Source organism: Lithobates pipiens, unplaced genomic scaffold (assembly GCF_037356315.1).
Source record: "Lithobates pipiens isolate NorthernLeopardFrog02 unplaced genomic scaffold, aLitPip1_a1.2 Scaffold_8, whole genome shotgun sequence".
In the NCBI taxonomy this organism is placed as follows: Eukaryota; Metazoa; Chordata; class Amphibia; order Anura; family Ranidae; genus Lithobates; species Lithobates pipiens.
Window position 1 is genome coordinate 538822296 of NW_027507903.1, and position 17225 is coordinate 538839520.

At 42.3% G+C, this 17225-nt stretch overlaps 2 protein-coding genes across 5 annotated transcripts in view; one reads left to right on the plus strand and one right to left on the minus strand.

The window, feature by feature from the left end:
- Positions 1-4056, plus strand: part of POLD2 (DNA polymerase delta 2, accessory subunit) — a 49600-nt gene extending 45544 nt beyond the window's left edge. For both annotated transcript variants that reach the window (XM_077469687.1, XM_077469686.1), the window contains one exon: positions 169-4056. In XM_077469687.1, the coding sequence (XP_077325813.1) occupies positions 169-311 (143 nt within the window). In that variant the 3' untranslated portion in view covers positions 312-4056. The remainder of the gene's footprint in view (positions 1-168) is intronic.
- Positions 4057-4162: 106 nt separating this feature from the next.
- AEBP1 (AE binding protein 1) overlaps positions 4163-17225 on the minus strand; it is a 134026-nt gene continuing 120963 nt past the window's right edge. For all 3 annotated transcript variants that reach the window (XM_077469684.1, XM_077469683.1, XM_077469685.1), the window contains exons 21-22: positions 6889-6988; positions 4163-5248 (exon numbers count right to left, since the gene is read on the minus strand). In XM_077469684.1, the coding sequence (XP_077325810.1) occupies positions 4704-5248; positions 6889-6988 (645 nt within the window). In that variant the 3' untranslated portion in view covers positions 4163-4703. The remainder of the gene's footprint in view (positions 5249-6888; positions 6989-17225) is intronic.

Genomic DNA, 17225 nt, shown 5'->3' on the forward strand with positions numbered 1-17225 from the left:
CTGACAAGAGGTAAGTTCTTGTTACTCTTATGAATTTGTAAAGATACCTGTGGAAGGAGTTATACTTTTAGTGTAGAATATTTTGCATACAGTCTGCTCAGAGTAAGAACGCATAGTGCATTCTCTATGTTCTATGCAAAGTGTTAATCAAATCTGTAATCCCAACAGGTCCTGAGGGCCAGCGTGTTTTATTGCTCACCGTACCAGACTTCAGCAATACACAGACAGCCTGCCTGGTGAACCTTCGTACTCTACAGTGTCAGCCAATCAGCTTCTCTGGATTTAGCGCAGATGATGAGTCATCTGACTGACTGTCTATTTTTTTCTGTTAAGACTGATTACCAAAAGTTCTTGGATTGTGTTAGGTCTGGAAATTCGCAAGAAAGACTATAACTGGAATGGAAAGTGTGAAACCTGTATTGATGTCCAGGCCATGAAACCATTTTTTTCTATATCTATAGTTCACACTTCCAGCAGGACACAAATAGAATGCATTAAATGCAATTTAGTCAGAACATCAAACTGTTGGTTTAAGATTGACTTGTAAAGCCCCATACACACGATCAGAAATTCTGCCAGAAAAAGTTGGATGTGAGCTTTTGGTCAGAAATTCCGACCGTGTGTATGCTCCATTGGACTTTTGCTGGCAGAATTCCAGCCAGCAAAAGTTTGAGAGCAGGATCTCTATTTTTCGGTCGGAAAAAGTTCAGATTGGAAATTCCGATCGTCTGTACAAATTCCAACGTGCAAAATGAATACACATGCTCAGAAGCATTGAACTTTATTTTCTCAGCTCGTCGTAGTGTTGTACATCACCGCGTTCTCGGCAGTCGAAAGTGCCGAGAACTTTCGTGTGTATGCAATCCAAGCTTGAGCAGAATTTTTTCAGACGGAAAATCCACTCGTTTTTATGGGGCATAACCTTTAAGGTACTCTGCTAATATCCACAATGATTAGAGCTTATCGCTTTACATGTCCAATTCTACTAAGTAGATACCCAGGAAATACAATTTAAGTTTATATGAATTTGAGAGGGTTTCTATGTGTTTAATAAATTACCTTTTTCCCATTAATCCTTAAAAATAACGAATGACCCGATAGCCTGCCATACCTGTTGGGACAATTCCCACCCTACCAAACTCATCAGGGTTTTCCTGTCCCAAAGAGCAGGTTTATGGGGTTTCAGATTACTCGCCTTTACTGAGTATCCTTAAATTTTGCCTAAAGACTGGGTAAAAAATGTCAGTTCCTGTGTTAGGGTGGTAACTAGTATTTATTTTATGGGCCCAGGGGACCTAATTTTGACTTCAGGCCTGTTTTACATGTTATGCAGTGGTTCACCCCCTGGGGCTTCTGCAATCATAGACTGTGGTGGAGGATGAAATGGATCATTTAGAGTCCTCTTACCAGTAATTAAAGTTCACCTTTGAAACATGTGACAGCGGACAGGGGATCCTCTTCCCGCACCCACTGTCTCATTTTGAAAACAGTGTGGCTGTGTGGTGCTTCATTCAAGTCATTGAGGCTGACAGTTTGTAGTTCTCAATGAACTAGGAGAGCGCTGGTGAGCTTCCTCATAGCTCATTGATCTTCCTGCTCTCAAGTAACTGCCTGTATCAGAGGTATGTAGAGACAGTTATCCTAAATGTCTGCAGGAGCTGGACATTGCAGCTGTGATCTACTAATCGAGGGTGCAATGCTCTGCAGGCTCCTTACCAAAAAATAATACATGCACATTTTTTTACCTGCAAAAAATGTGCATTTATTTTTATTTTTTTCAAAAGGTGAACTTATCCTTTAACCTTTCCCGATTCCTCCAAGACATCCTATGTCAGTGATGGCGAACCTTGGAACCCCAGATGTTTTGGAACTGCATTTCCCATGATGCTCATGCACTCTGTGTAGTTGAGCATTATGAGAAATGTAGCTCTAAAACATCTGGGGTGCCAAGGTTCGCCATCACTGGGACCTAGGTTAATTCCCACCCTGTAAGATTGCTTTTTGATATACATCTATCTTATTCTCTGGAATTTATTAATGTCATTGGGCCCCTAAGTTCTCTGTTCCGATGGGTAGGCAGCCAGTCTGCTGGGCTTATAGGCTCTCACAGAGAATCAGTGGAAAGGCAATTATCGTTAACAGTCATTTGGTGATGGATTAAAATAATCTTTTTGGGTATAATAATACTCATAGAGTCCAGTTATATGTGAAGGGACAAACCTTATTACTAATTTATCCTGGTAATACACTGCAGAAACTAGCAAAACAGGAATGGGGCAGAGCTAGTCATTCTAAATGGGGGGAGGTGGGGGTGGTTGACTGGTTAACAAGGACACCAATTTTACTGTTGGCTCATATCATGTTCATACCGAGTTCTTTCTGCATGTTGTGGGTATTATTGACCTTGTATGTTAGTCCATATAGATATTTTTCTCATGCTGCTAGCACAGCTGAAACTCACTTCTTCTATATTTCTAGATATGTTCCCAAATCCAGTTTTTATATACCACTTCCCTAGTATTGCTTTGTACATGGTGCATTTTGTAATAAAAGGAAAAATTGGACAAATATATCTGTGTATCCCCATTGGTATCACAATTTTTATTTTTATTTTTTTTTTATTTTTTTACGAGCCTGAAGAGTGTAAGAAGTATACTGAATATGCTGTAAATCTAATGGTTGTTATGAGGTCTTTTGGAAAAATTATTTATTTTCTTCCCTCTGTTTTACATAAAAGGTGCTTTTTATAGGCGACTGAAATATCACATTTGTACAGTATGCTCTTTTAAATCGTTACAATGCCTACATATTAAATATTTTCCCTGCCAGTGAATTTGTAATTCTGCTTTGCTAGGCTTGTCATTGACAAACATAAGCTACATTGTAGAGCCAGGCGGAGGACAAGTTTAGATTTTAGATTTAATAAAAGAGTGTAAAATGTGGTGAAACTGTGCATTAAATCAATTTGGCTTCCAGTATTTTTTTTTTATGTCTAAGCTTAATTGAACAAGCTGAAGTTAGAAGCGGATTGGCTACCATGCACATCTGCACCAGATTTTGCACGCTCCAGTTTTAGTAAATCAAATCCTTTGTTGCTTACTCAATCACCTCTCCATCAAGGCTGCTCACATCATTACGCTGCTGTTAGGCTGCTTTCACACAGATCTGCTGCAAAAGTGCATATGCCTTTTTGCTTCGATTTTACCACGTTTGCGGGCAGGTTTTTAAAGGAAATTTGACTGAAAATCGCACCAAAATCGCATCACAGGTGTCTTTTTGCCACATTTTTACCCTTGCTTTCAATAGAAAGGTGCGTTTTTGGTGCATTTTAAAAAAAAAACTCCCCAAAAATGCTGCAATCATTTTTTTTGTTTTCTACCGTAACGGAAGCGCACCGCCCAGGTATGTACACACTCGTTGATTTAAAGGGAAGCAGGTGCTTTTATTTTAATGCAAAAGCGCTTGAAAAACTCAGTGTGAAAGCAGCCTAAAGAGCAACCAAGTGACCCATTAAACTGTGTATGTGAACCAGGACATGGGAAGTCGTGTTCCTGGCTAGGCACTATGGCTGACAAACACTTCATATGTGATTAGAGATTGAGTTATAAAGTACTGCTATGCCCATGCTGTTGCTAAAAAAATAAAAATAAAAAAGATACCATTTATAAAGCAAAGCTCTTGGCAGACTGGCTTCAGGATTAGAAAAAAAGTAGAGGGCCTGGTCATCGGGCCTGTCAAAGTCACATGACTGGCTCTCCTCCAATCACTGAGTTCTCTTTGCTGCATTAAGCAATGCAGGCTTTAACCCACGACCCACATTAAGTGAATAGGCTGTTAAATGTGTGCTGTGGTGTACATATCCCAGTGGTCTATAACAGAGAGCTGACAGTGATATTCACTTTCCGTTATAAGTGAGCCCCCAATTTCAGCTGTGTATTTAGCCGTTTGTCTGGATGCTTTATTGTAGCACTGATCTCACCATTACCAAGCACAGTGTTTTCTTTTGTATTTTTTATGCATAGGAGTTGAAGTAAGATAATAAAACTGTCTCTGAAAGTCTGTGTGTGTGTTGTATTACTGTTAAACACTTACGCCATTCACTGTCCATTCCTGGCTATCATCGATGGGAGGATTATTGAACACGTCACAGGCGTCAGCGAGATTTGTAGAAATGTATTTTTTATTGGTAATTGATGAAATTTTACATACTTGGACAGCATTGTGCTCTGTGGCCAGTTGCCAGTAGGACCTGCAGGGTGTTAAGCCAGACATCTAACAGGCATATACATTTTTCCTATGGAATATTTACCTCCTGTGCCAGAGGGGATATATTATGTCCTGATGTATGGAAACTCTAGCACTGCAAGGATTTAATTAAGCGTTAAGTGAGGCGGCAAGGCCCTTCATAGAACGACAGCACTGTTCTCTGCAGCTATGGTGGACTTTCCTTTGTGGTTTACCGAACAATCGCTATATACACATGAAAAGTTTTTTTTTTTTTTTAATAGGTGTCTCCCAATACTGCAAATCAGAATCCACCTTTCATTTTCTAATCTGCACTGGAAACTTGACAGCTGTAATCTGGTTGCTTTAGACAACACCCCTGACCTCTTCTGGAAGTGTTGACTCCTTTGGGGGTAGAAATTTTAACCCTTTTATGCCAAAAATAAATCAGTCTCTAGCTCATTTTCATTTTTCTCCTGTTAAAAGTCCCCAAAGTTTACAGTATAAGTCTCTGCAGTGGTGAATGGAGCCACAGGAGTAGTGGCATCCTCTTCCCAGATCTCTGTCTCCACCTCTGTGACAATTTCTGTATAGGTCTCAGTTTCTGTGTCCCACAGAGATTCTGAAGGAGTAGGTGGCTCCAGCCGGCGTGGTGGCATAGTTGTTGGAGTATCGGTGGGAGGTAAAGTGGTGGTTGGTTCAAAAGTTGTGGTTGTGGGTGGGAGAGTGGTGGTAAGGCTGCGTTGGCGATTGAGCCACATACGTCGGCGCTGTAGACGAAGTCTTTGTGCAGGGGTGAGCTTGCGACCTCCAGGTGGTATTAGGCGAAGAGGTCCTTTGCCTTTCATTGCAATGATCTCTTTGATTCTCTTCCAGTTGGAGCGAGCTAGGACAAAGTTGCAGTGGGTTGCCCCAATGTCATAGCCAACGTTGCATGCCTTAGTGCTCTGAGTGTATCCTTCGGCCCGTGCTGTTACTCGATACTCTCCAGGGTTCAGGATACGCCAGAAGTCCCCGCCAGCCCCTGTAAGGAATGGAGACATGTCAGTGTATGTGGTTAATTTTCCTCTAGCTCCCTGTTTTTAGGCAGGTTTTGGAGTTTGTACCTACCTTTGCTACTTAATATAGACCTCTGTTTAACAAGTTTGTTGTTTTTAAAGGGTAAAAATTACATTTTTAGTAAAGATTGAGACAAGTGGTTTCCTTTTAATAAAAAAGGGGGGGGGGGCAAACGTCAATTTTTCAATATTAAAATGCTTTGCATAGCAACAGACAGCATCTAACACTGCTCTGTCTAAAGTAACCACTGTAGCAGAGGCCCCTAGTGTACACTATATTACCAAAAGTATTGGGACGCCTGCCTTTACATGAACTTTAATGGCATACCGGTCTTAAGCCCCATACACACTATCAGATTTTCTGCTGATTTTTGTCTTCAGATCTAACAAAACCACGTAGTGCAAGGGCCTGCCTGATTGAAAACTTGAAACAAACAAATTGAAACTTCCAAGGTTTGACCCCCATATTATATGGTTTTGGTAAATCTGAACGAAAAAATTAGCAGAAAATTTGATAGTGTGTATGGAGCTTTAGTCTGTAGGATTTTAAAATTGAATTGGCCCACCTTTTGCAGCTATAACAGCTTCAACTCTTCTGAGAAGGCTGTCCACAAGGTTTAGGCATGTGTCATGGGAATGTTTGACCATTCTTCCAGAAGTGCATTTGTGAGATCAAGCACCGATTTTGAACAAGAAGGTCTGGCTCGCTCCAATTCATTCCAAAGGTGTTCTATCGGGTTGAGGTGCAAGCCAGTCAAGTTCCTCCACCCTAAACTCACTCATCCTTGTCTTTATGGACCTTGCTTTGTGCACTGGTGCACGGTTATGTTGGAACAGGAAGGGGCCAAAACGTTCCCAGAAAGTTGGGAGCATGAAATTGTCCAAAATGTCTTGGTGTGCCTTAGGAGTTCCCTTCAATGGAACTAAGGGGCCAAGCCCAACCCCTGAAAAACAGCCCCACACCATAATCCCCCCTCCACCAAATGATTTCATGGTCAGTGCACAAAGCAACGTTCATAAAAACATGGATGAGCGAGTTTGGGGTGGGGGAACTGGACTGGCCTAAACACAGTCCTGACCGCAACCCGATAAAACACCTTTGGGATGAATAAGAGTGGAGACTACGAGTCGGGCCCACTCATCCAACATCAGTGCCTGATTTCACAAATGCGTTTCTGGAAGAATGGTCAAACATTCCCATAGACACACCACTAAACCTTGTGGACAGCCTTCCTAGAAGAGTTGAAGCTGTTATAGTTGCCAACTCAATATTGAATCCTACGGACTAAGACTGGGGATGCCATTAAAGTTCATGTGTGTGTAAAGGCAAGCATACCAGTAATTTTGGTAATATAGTGTATGACCCACATCACCAAACTACAGATTGGGAGCTGTCTCATGAGTAGTGTATATATCGTTACAATGAGAAGATCACTCTTGTTCTGTCTACACCGCAGTTTAGGGAGAAGTATTTACACTGTGTGAGGATTTATCCTGTTCTTTATACACCCAAATATGTACCAGATTTTGGGCATGATCCTCTTTTGGGAAACTGCTGGCTTACATGTTACAATATAGTTTAGTAGAAGTTTGTGTGTCTCCTCACCTGTTGTGACATCATGATTTATTTCTGCCACCGAGATGGAAGCATTGGCTATCGGTTCCCCATGTCGATCTGTTACAATGCCTTTAATGCCACGGTGAACCTGTTGGAGTAAGCAGAAATGAGTATACTTATGGACAGTGCTAGGCAATCTTTTGCCTTCTAGCTGATGAAAACACACCACTGCACTGGACACTGAAATAATTTGATCGCTAAAATATCTCATGTACTCATACTTGCCGTAAGAGGTGGTTTGGGCTTACTTAGTCAAAAGTCACTAGAGTCATATTAGTGGTCATTACGTTTTTTGCTTACAGGAGAATTCTTCATCCTTGCACCCATTTTAAAAATGATGCCACTAAATACCTTATTTCAGAGTGGCACTGTGCGGTCACGTGACCTCCCGCCACTCTACTCTCCCGATCTAAGGACTACAGTGGGAGGGTCTGAGATTCCTCTCTGATGTCAGCTGGGAGGTCACATGACCTATGTGCTGTCTGCCCAGCTAGTCCTGCTGTAGTCTTTAGATTGGGGGAGGAGAGCGGTGGGAGCTCATGTTACCGCACAGCGGCACTCTGAAATAAGGTATTTAGCGGGGAAAGGGACAAATTAGACAGCACCAGCACTATGTTGTTTAACCTGCTTTTTATGTTTTTTTTTTATTTTTTATAATATACTCTGCACATTATTCATTCCCTGTGCACTGCCTTAATGAATGAGCCTATTTTGACATAGTTTAAGGTGGAACTTTAGCCATGACAACTTGATAAAAAAAAAAAAATGTTCTTTAGCATAGAACATACATTCCACATTAACCACTTAAGGACCGCCGTATTGCCATTGTACGTCATCGCAATGGCACAGGGAGGCACAAGCACGTAGATGTACGTGCCTGCCTTCCAGCGGGTGAGGGGTCCGATCGACCCCCTCCCGCTGGATACGGCGGTCCGTTTCCCTCCAGGGGCGATCCGTGATTAGGGGATGGCCGTTGGTTTCTGGCCACCCCCTCTGGATCGCTCCTGACCAATGACGAACTTCCTCCCACTGTGTATTGTTTACACAGGAAGGAGGAAGTGATGTCATTCTCCTCGGGGCGGTCTTTTTGACCGGACTACGAGGAGAAGACTAAAAGTAAGTGCACTAAAACACTACACTGACACACAGGTACACAAACCCCCCCCTCCCCCCCCAGTCACAGTGTCACTGATTGCATTGATCATTTCTTTACTGATCAATGCATTCAGTGTCAGTTGTAACAGTTAAAACTGTCAGGGCAGTTAGTGTTAGGTCCAGGGTAGCCCCCTATCACCCCCCAATAAAGATTTAACCCCCTGATTGCCCCTAGAGTTAACCCTTTCACCCCCTTTTGCCAGTGTCACTAAGCGATCATTTTTCTGATCGCTGCATCAGTTTCGCTACTGTCGCTAGGTAGCTAGTTATTTTTTTAGGTTCACCGCCAGGTTTTTATATCGCTAGGTCCCCCGATATACTACCCAATAATGGTTTTAACCCCCTGATTGCTCTTAGTTAACCCTTTCACCCCCTTTTGCCAGTGTCACTAAGCGATCATTTTTCTGATCGCTGCATTAGTGTCGCTACTGTCGCTAGGTAGCTAGTTATTTTTCTAGGTTCACCGCCAGGTTTTTATATCGCTAGGTACCCCGATATACTACCCAATAATGGTTTTAACCCCCTGATTGCCCCTAGTTAACCCTTTCACCCCCTTTTGCCAGTGTCACTAAGCGATCATTTTTCTGATCGCTGCATCAGTGTCGCTAGGTAGCTAGTTATTTTTTTAGGTTCACCGCCAGGTATTTATAGCGCTAGGTACCCCGATATACTACCCAATAATGGTTTTAACCCCCTGATTGCCCCTAGTTAACCCTTTCACCCCCTTTTGCCAGTGTCACTAAGCGATCGTTTTTCTGATCGCTGCATTAGTGTCACTAGTGTCGTTAGGTAGCTAGTTATTTTTTTAGGTTCACCGCCAGGTTTTTATAGCGTTAGGTACCCCCATATACTACCCAATAATGGTTTTAACCCCCTGATTGCCCCTAGTTAACCCTTTAACCAGCGATCACAGTATAAGTGTCACTGGTGATGCTGGTTAGCCAGTTAGTTATTTAGGTTCCCCGTCAGGTTTTTATATAGTGCCAGGGACCCCCATATACTACCTAATAAAAATTTGAACCCCCTGATTGCCCCTAGTTAACCCTTTCACCACTGATCACCGTATAAGTGACTCTGGTTAGTTTGCTTTTTATAGCATCGGGGCACCCACCATTTATTACCCAATAAAGGTTTAACCCCCTGATCACCCGGCGGGTGATATCAATTAGGTTTTAGGGTCAGTGTCTGCGTCGCCCCAGGCAGCGCTAGGTTAGTGCCAGTACCGCTAACACCCACACGCAAAGCATAAACCTCCTGTAGTGGTATAGAATCTGAACAGATCAATATCTGATCTGATCAGACCTATACTAGCGTTCCCAGCAGTTCAGGGTTCCAAAAAAACGCATTGTTAGCGGGATCAGCCCAGATACCTGCTAGCACCTGTGTTTTGCCCCTCTGCCCAGCCCACCCAAGTGCAGTATCAATCGATCACTGTCACTTACAAAACACTAAACACATAACTGCAGCGATCGCAGAGTCAGGCCTGATCCCTGCGATCGCTAACAGTTTTTTGGTAGCATTTTATATTTAAATCCGGAAGGCAGTGCTTGGTTTTTGGGGTCCCGTACGTGGCTAGGCTCCCAAAAAGTCTCCCACATGTGGTATCCCCGTACTCGGGAGAAGCAGCAGAATTTATTTTGGGGTGTAATTTGACTTATGCCCATAGCATGTGTGAGCAATATATCATTTAGTGACAACTTTGTGCAAAAAATAAAAAAGTTTGTAATATTCCCGCAACTTGTGGCAAAATATAAAATATTCCATGGACTCAACATGCCTCTCAGTAAATAGCTTGGGGTGTCTACTTTCCAAAATGGGGTCATTTTGGGGGGTTTTGTGCTATTTTGGCATTTTATGGCCTTCGAAACTGTGATGGGTAGTGAGGAGTCAAATCAAAAATTTGCACCCTTAGAAATCCTGAAGGTGGTGATTGGTTTTCGGGGTGCCGTGCGCGACTAGACTCCCAAAAAGTCCCACACATGTGGTATCCCCATACTCGGGAGAAGTAGCGGAATATATTTTGGGGTGCAATTCCACATATAACCATGGCATGTGTGAGCAATATATCATTTAGTGACAACTTTTTGTAAAAAAAAAATTCTTTTTATTTTTTGTCATTATTCAATCCCTTGGGACAAAAAAAAAATATTCAATGGTCTCAACATGGCCCTCAGCAAATAGCTTGGGGTGTCTACTTTCCAAAATGGGGTCATTTGGGGGGGTTTTGTGCCATCTTGGCATTTTATGGCCTTCAAAACTGTGATAGGTAGTGATAGGTAGTGAGGAGTAAAATAAAAAATGTATGCCCTTAGAAATCCTGAAGGCGGTGCTTGGATTTCGGGGTCCCGTACGCGGCTAGGCTCCCAAAAAGTCCCACACATGTGGTATCCCTGTACTCAGGAGAAGCAGCAGAATGTATTTTGGGGTGTCATTTCACATATGCCCATAGCATGTGTGAGCAATATATCATTTAGTGACAACTTTGTGCAAAAAATAAAAAAGTTTGTAATATTCCCGCAACTTGAGGCAAAATATAAAATATTCCATGGACTCAACATGCCTCTCAGTAAATAGCTTGGGGTGTCTACTTTCCAAAATGGGGTCATTTTGGGGGGTTTTGTGCTATTTTGGCATTTTATGGCCTTCGAAACTGTGATGGGTAGTGAGGAGTCAAATCAAAAATTTGCACCCTTAGAAATCCTGAAGGTGGTGATTGGTTTTCGGGGTGCCGTGCGCGACTAGACTCCCAAAAAGTCCCACACATGTGGTATCCCCATACTCGGAAGAAGTAGCGGAATATATTTTGGGGTGCAATTCCACATATAACCATGGCATGTGTGAGCAATATATCATTTAGTGACAACTTTTTGTAATTTTTTTATTTTTTTTGTCATTATTCAATCCCTTAGGACAAAAAAAATAAATATTCAATGGGCTCAACATACCCATCAGCAATTTCCTTGGGGTGTCTACTTTCCAAAATGGGGTCATTTGGGGGGGGGGGGGGGGGGTTTGTACTTCCCTGCCATTTTAGCACCTCAAGAAATTAGATAGGCAGTCATAAATTAAAAGCTGTGTAAATTCCAGAAAATGTACTCTAGTTTGTAGACGCTATAACTTTTGCGCAAACCAAAAAATATACGCTTATTGACATTTTTTTTACTAAAGACATGTGGCTGAATAAATTTTGCCCTCAATGTATGACTAAAATTTAGTTTATTCGATTTTTCTTATAACAAAAAGAAGAAAATATATATTTTTTTCAAAATATTCGCTCTTTTTCCATTTATATCGCAAAAAATAAAAATCGCAGAGGCAATCAAATATCATCAAAAGAAAGCTCTATTTGTGGGAAGAAAAGGACGCAAATTTTGTTTGGGTGCAATATTGCATGACCGCGCAATTACCAGTTAAAGCAGCGCAGTGCGAAATTGGAAAAAGACCTCTGGTCCTTAAGGTGTTTATTGGTCCGGGGCTGTAGTGGTTAATAATTATGCCACCAAAATTTATGTATGCTGTAAATTGCCTCTAGCATTGCTCCTGTTTCTTCTTGCCGAAGACTGCCATTTTGCTGAAGCCCAGAGCACCTGAAGAGCAGGAAATCTTTAGGCTTTAGGCAGATCCCCCTCTAGTCACTCTAATTTTCAGCACACACAATGGCTAAAGTGCAGAGCAGGACAAGACAGTATTCTATTGGATTTTGGGCACTTATTTTTTTTATGGTTTACAAACCAATGAGCTTTTAACCTTGGCTTCTTCAATTAAGCTTTGGTAATAAAACCTGGAAGCTCATTGGTTTCTGTGCAGAAGTGATCCTGATTTTGCACTTTCCAGCTTTAGTAAATAAAACCCCATTGTGTACTTAAAAGTGGGATATGCCTGTACATAGCCATACCTGCAAAAAAGGGCCAACCTGAACTGATCTAGCAGGGCTTTCTGACTAAAGTTCCACCTTAAACTTTGACAAACTATTCTGACTTAAAATTTTGTTTTCTAATCATGGAGGTGTTTAGCTCCTTAACGTGAACCCATCCAATCTAGCAAAGTATAAACTAATGTTCCTCAAAGTGTAGGAACCTTACCTGTGTTTGTCTGCAAACTAGACAGGTTGTGCCTGAGGAAAACCCTGGATTAAAGGTCCAAGCTGTATACAGTGTTCCCTGCAGTCAATTTAAAATGGTTGTTGGTTCTTTGTGCAGGAGACCCCCGTAATACTTATCTGAGCCCCATTGCAATACAGCGATGTGCACGGGCCTCGGTTCTCCGGGGATGTTAATCACAGCCAGTGAGCCAATGAGAAGAGAGAGGGGTGGGGCCGAGCCACAGCTCCATGTCTGACTGGACACAAAAGCTGTTTGCTGTGGAGGCATATGGCAGGAGGGTGAAGCTAGGCGCGCTGGCGGGGGACCCAAGAAGAGGAGGATCAGGATTGCACTATGCTATTCTATTATACTATTCCACACAGCAGTATAACGCTTATTTAAAAAAAAAAAAAAATGGATACCCTGGACATTATTATAAAAAAATTTAACACATACTCACCCCTCACTTATGTGCATATTTTAATGACCTAAGACAGGGTACTAAGCTCCCTAATCACGAAAATATAGCCTAAGTAAATGTCATATCAAAACCGGGGAAGAACCATGGGGACTGCGCAAACTACCATCTGATTTCTCTGATTAATACAGATTTAAAAATCTTAACTAAGATCCTGGCCCTATGGCTAAATACCTTCCTCCCACACTATATCCACCCCGACCAGACTGGATTTGTCCCGAATAGACAAGCATCTGACCAAACCCACAGACTTAATTTCAGCTGTACAGTCTAACTGAGATGGTGGGGGATCTAGAAGAGTTATGCTGCTTTCATTGGACATTCAGAAGGCGTTTGATTCCCTCGCCTGGGAATATCTATTCGAGGTAGTGAGACGTTTTGTATTTGGTGAGCTCTTTCTGGATTTCCTCCGAACACTGTATGATGCACCAACAGCCTCCTTAAAGCTTCGGGGATACTCCTCCCAACCCCTTGCTATTTGAAGGGGAACCAGGCAGGGGTGCCCGCTGTCACCACTATTATTTGCTCTAGCGATTGAGCCACTGGCAATAAATGTCAGGACATTAAGGGGACTGTCTGCGGTGAGTGCGAACACAAATGCCTGCTTTTTGCGGACGATTTATTGCTGACTTTGACATCCCCGATCACATCACTCCCTAACCTATACAGGATCTTAAACCCTCAGAGATTTCTGGATTGCAAATAAACCATAGTAAATCCAGAGCATTAAACCTCTCACTACCAAGCTCCACTCAAAAAACACTCGAGCAGTCACATCAATTCCTGTGGGAACATGAGGCTCTTCCATACTTAGGTATACATTTGACCTCATCTATACAAACTATGTACAAGAGGAACTACCCAGCTCTCATTAAACGGTTAATAGAGGATATGGCAGGATGGAAGATACACCCCCCATCGTGGTTCGGCAGATTACACTCAATAAAAATGAACGTATTACCATGGCTATTATATTACTTTCGTATGATACCTGTAGCGCTGTCCCGTAGTGATCGAAAGCAGTTGCAAAGGAAAATCCTGGGGAGATAAGAGGCCTAAGGTGAACAAAAGCACTATGTATGCTCCTAAACGGAAAGGAGGACTTGGCTTGCCAGACCTACAGAAATATTTTTATGTGGCCCAGATGGCCCAGCTATCCAGATTTCACTAAAACATTCCACACGCAATATGGATGACCATGGAATCTTATTCTTATTATCCGGACCCTTTATACCACATTACGTGGCTCCCACCTAAAGAAAGACAAACACTATTATGCCCATCCCTATCCTTCTCACTAGATATATGGGACAGGCTCACCAGAACACAAAAATTCAAATCACCCCATACTCCATTGGCACCCATACTTAAAAATAGTGCGTTCACCCCGGGTCTCGCTCCTCTTGTCTTTGAATGGTGGACCAAAAAGGGCCTACTACGAATAGCAGATCATTGCAACAGCGGAGGTATGCTGCCCGAACGCTCTATGACTGAAAAATATCAAATGCCACCAGTAGAATGTTACAGATACACTCAACTCCAGCATTATGTTCAATCCCTGTCTCGTAAGGGTGACCTGGCGACCCTGACCCCTATGGAACACTTATGCAGTAGTTATTATAAACTCAGGGGCCATATATACAATATTGACGAATGTATAGACTAAACTGAGCTATATGCTCCAATAAGAAAAGGATCTCCAGGAAACCCTTGACCCACGGAAGTGGCACGCTATATCAGAGTCAGCCTCTAGATCACTCATAAATACCTCAATAATAGAAGCACTACAAGGTGTTATTACGGTGGTATATGGTGCCGGTCAGACTGGCCACCTTTGTACATGGAGCTACCCCCAAGTGTTTTAGAGGATGTGGTCAGGATGGAACCACTTATCATGTATGGTGGACGTGCCTCAAGGTTAGAAGATTCTGGATCAGGGTTTATAATTTCATATATACCCAGATACACTTAACCAAAACTGCTAAACAAGCACTTCTGGGTGACAGGGGGATGGAAGCCTCTAATTCCCAAAGGCGGTTACTCACATTCATGTTTATTTCAACTAAAATAAAGTTTGCCAGGAATTGGAGGTCCGCCGCCCTACCATTTGGTCAGCTAAAAAGTAAAATGTCATGGCTAATGTTGAATGAAAGGTTGACAGCGCTGGTTCAGGATAAAATGAGGTTGTTCCACAAAGTCTGAGATCTGTGGCTGGATTATCTAGCCAATGATCCCAGAACACTTGCCACTTAGGTACTGACATACACAATGGACATCAGGGAGCAGGACCACAGCTCCTCCATATGCCCCTCCCCAACCCCCCCCCCCCCCTTAACCCTATTTCACCCTTCTAACTTTTCTGTTACTTTTTTTTAAAGTTCTCATGCTTAAGTAAAGTACTACTATAATGTAGAGTCATAGGTTACACGGGCTCAAATATGGAGGACTGAGGATAGTCATCCATTAGCAGGATGGGGGGTGGGCTCTTCCCTGCGGGGGGGGGGGGGGGGGGGGGCACCAGGCAAGCCGCAAACATATAGAGCAGGGATATGCAATTAGCGGACCTCCAGCTATTGCAAAACTACAAGTCCCATGAGGAATAGCAAGACTCTGAGAGACACAAGCATGAGACCCAGAGGCATGATGGGACTTGTAGTTTTGCAACAGCTGGAGGTCCGCTAATTGCATATCCCTGATATAGAGGCTAAGGGGCCCCTATCCTAGGAGTCATATACAAAGATTATTTTGTTACAATAACTAGATGGCACACCTCCCAAAGACTCATTAAAGCACACAGTCAAGGCAGGTGCATTTTTTTTATGTTAAGAGACCAAAATATGATTCCCTTGTGGCTATACATACAGTACAAAATGTATAAAGATTATATTGTTCTGTACTGAAAATCTTTAATAAACACCATTGAAACATAAAAAAAAAAAAATGACTTTAATATAACTTTAAGTCCCCTCCCCACTTAGCAAGAAGACCTGTTCTGTACAGGGGACTGAGAGAGCTTAATTTCTCCATAGAGAAATCTTTAAACCTGGGCTGAGGATTTAGTGTCCTCCAAAGGCACAAAGGAAAGGCAGAGTTCTTTAAAATTACATCTAAATCAAAACTTTCTTTTTTTTGTAGTGTCCCATTGAAGAACTTTGCCTTCACTTTCTTTTTTAGAGACATAAGTTGACGTGAAAATATTATTTTTATTTCAGATATTTATAGAGCACTGTCAATTTATGCAGCACTTTTACATATACAGTGCCTTGCGAAAGTATTTGGCCCCCTTGAACTTTTCAACCTTTTGCCACATTTCAGGCTTCAAACATGAAGATATAAAATTTTAATTTTTTGTGAAGAATCACCAACAAGTGGGACACAATTGTGAAGTGGAACGAAATCTATTGGATTTTTGAAACTTTTTCAACTAATAAAAAAATGAAAAGTGGGGCGTGCAAAATTATTCGGCCCCCTTGCGTTAATACTTTGTAGAGCCACCTTTTGCTGCGATTACAGCTGCAAGTTGCTTGGGGTATGTCTCTATCAGTTTTGCACATCGAGAGACTGAAATTCTTGCCCATTCTTCCTTGCAAAACAGCTCGAGCTCAGTGAGGTTGGATGGAGAGCGTTTGTGAACAGCAGTTTTCAGCTCTTTCCACAGATTCTCGATTGGATTCAGGTCTGGACTTTGACTTGGCCATTCTAACACCTGGATACGTTTATTTGTAACCATTCCTTTGTAGATTTTGCTGTATGTTTGGGATCATTGTCTTGTTGGAAGATAAATCTCCGTCCCAGTTTCAGGTCTTTTGCAGACTCCAACAGGTTTTCATGCAGAATGGTCCTGTATTTGGCTACATCCATCTTCCCCTCAATTTTAACCATCTTCCCTGTCCCTGCTGAAGAAAAGCAGGCCCAAACCTGGATGCTGCCACCACCATGTTTGACAGTGGGGATGGTGTGTTGAGGGTGATGAGCTGTGTTGCTTTTACACCAAACATATCGTTTTGCATTGTGGGCAAAAAGTTCGATTTTGGTTTCATCTGACCAGAGCACCTTCTTCCACATGTTTGGTGTGTCTCCCAGGTGGCTTGTGGCAAACTTTAGATGAGACTTTTTATGGATATCTTTGAGAAATGGCTTTCTTCTTGCCACTCTTCCATAAAGGCCAGATTTGTGCAGTGTACCACTGATTGTTGTCCTATGGACAGACTCTCCCACCTCAGCTGTAGTTCTCTGCAGTTCATCCAGAGTGATCATGGGCCTCTTGGCTGCATCTCTGATCAGTCTTCTCCTTGTCTGAGCTGAAAGTTTAGAGGGACGGCCAGGTCTTGGTAGATTTACAGTGGTCTGATACTCCTTCCATTTCAAAACGATCGCTTGCACAGTGCTCCTTGGGATGTTTAAAGCTTGGGAAATCTTTTTGTATCCAAATACGGCTTTAAACTTCTCCACAACAGTATTACGGACCTGCCTGGTGTGTTCCTTGGTCTTCATGATGCTCTCTGCACTTTCAACAGAACCCTGAGACTATCACAGAGCAGGTGTATTTATACAGAGACTTGATTACACACAGGTGGATTCTATTTATCACCATCAGTCATTTAGGACAA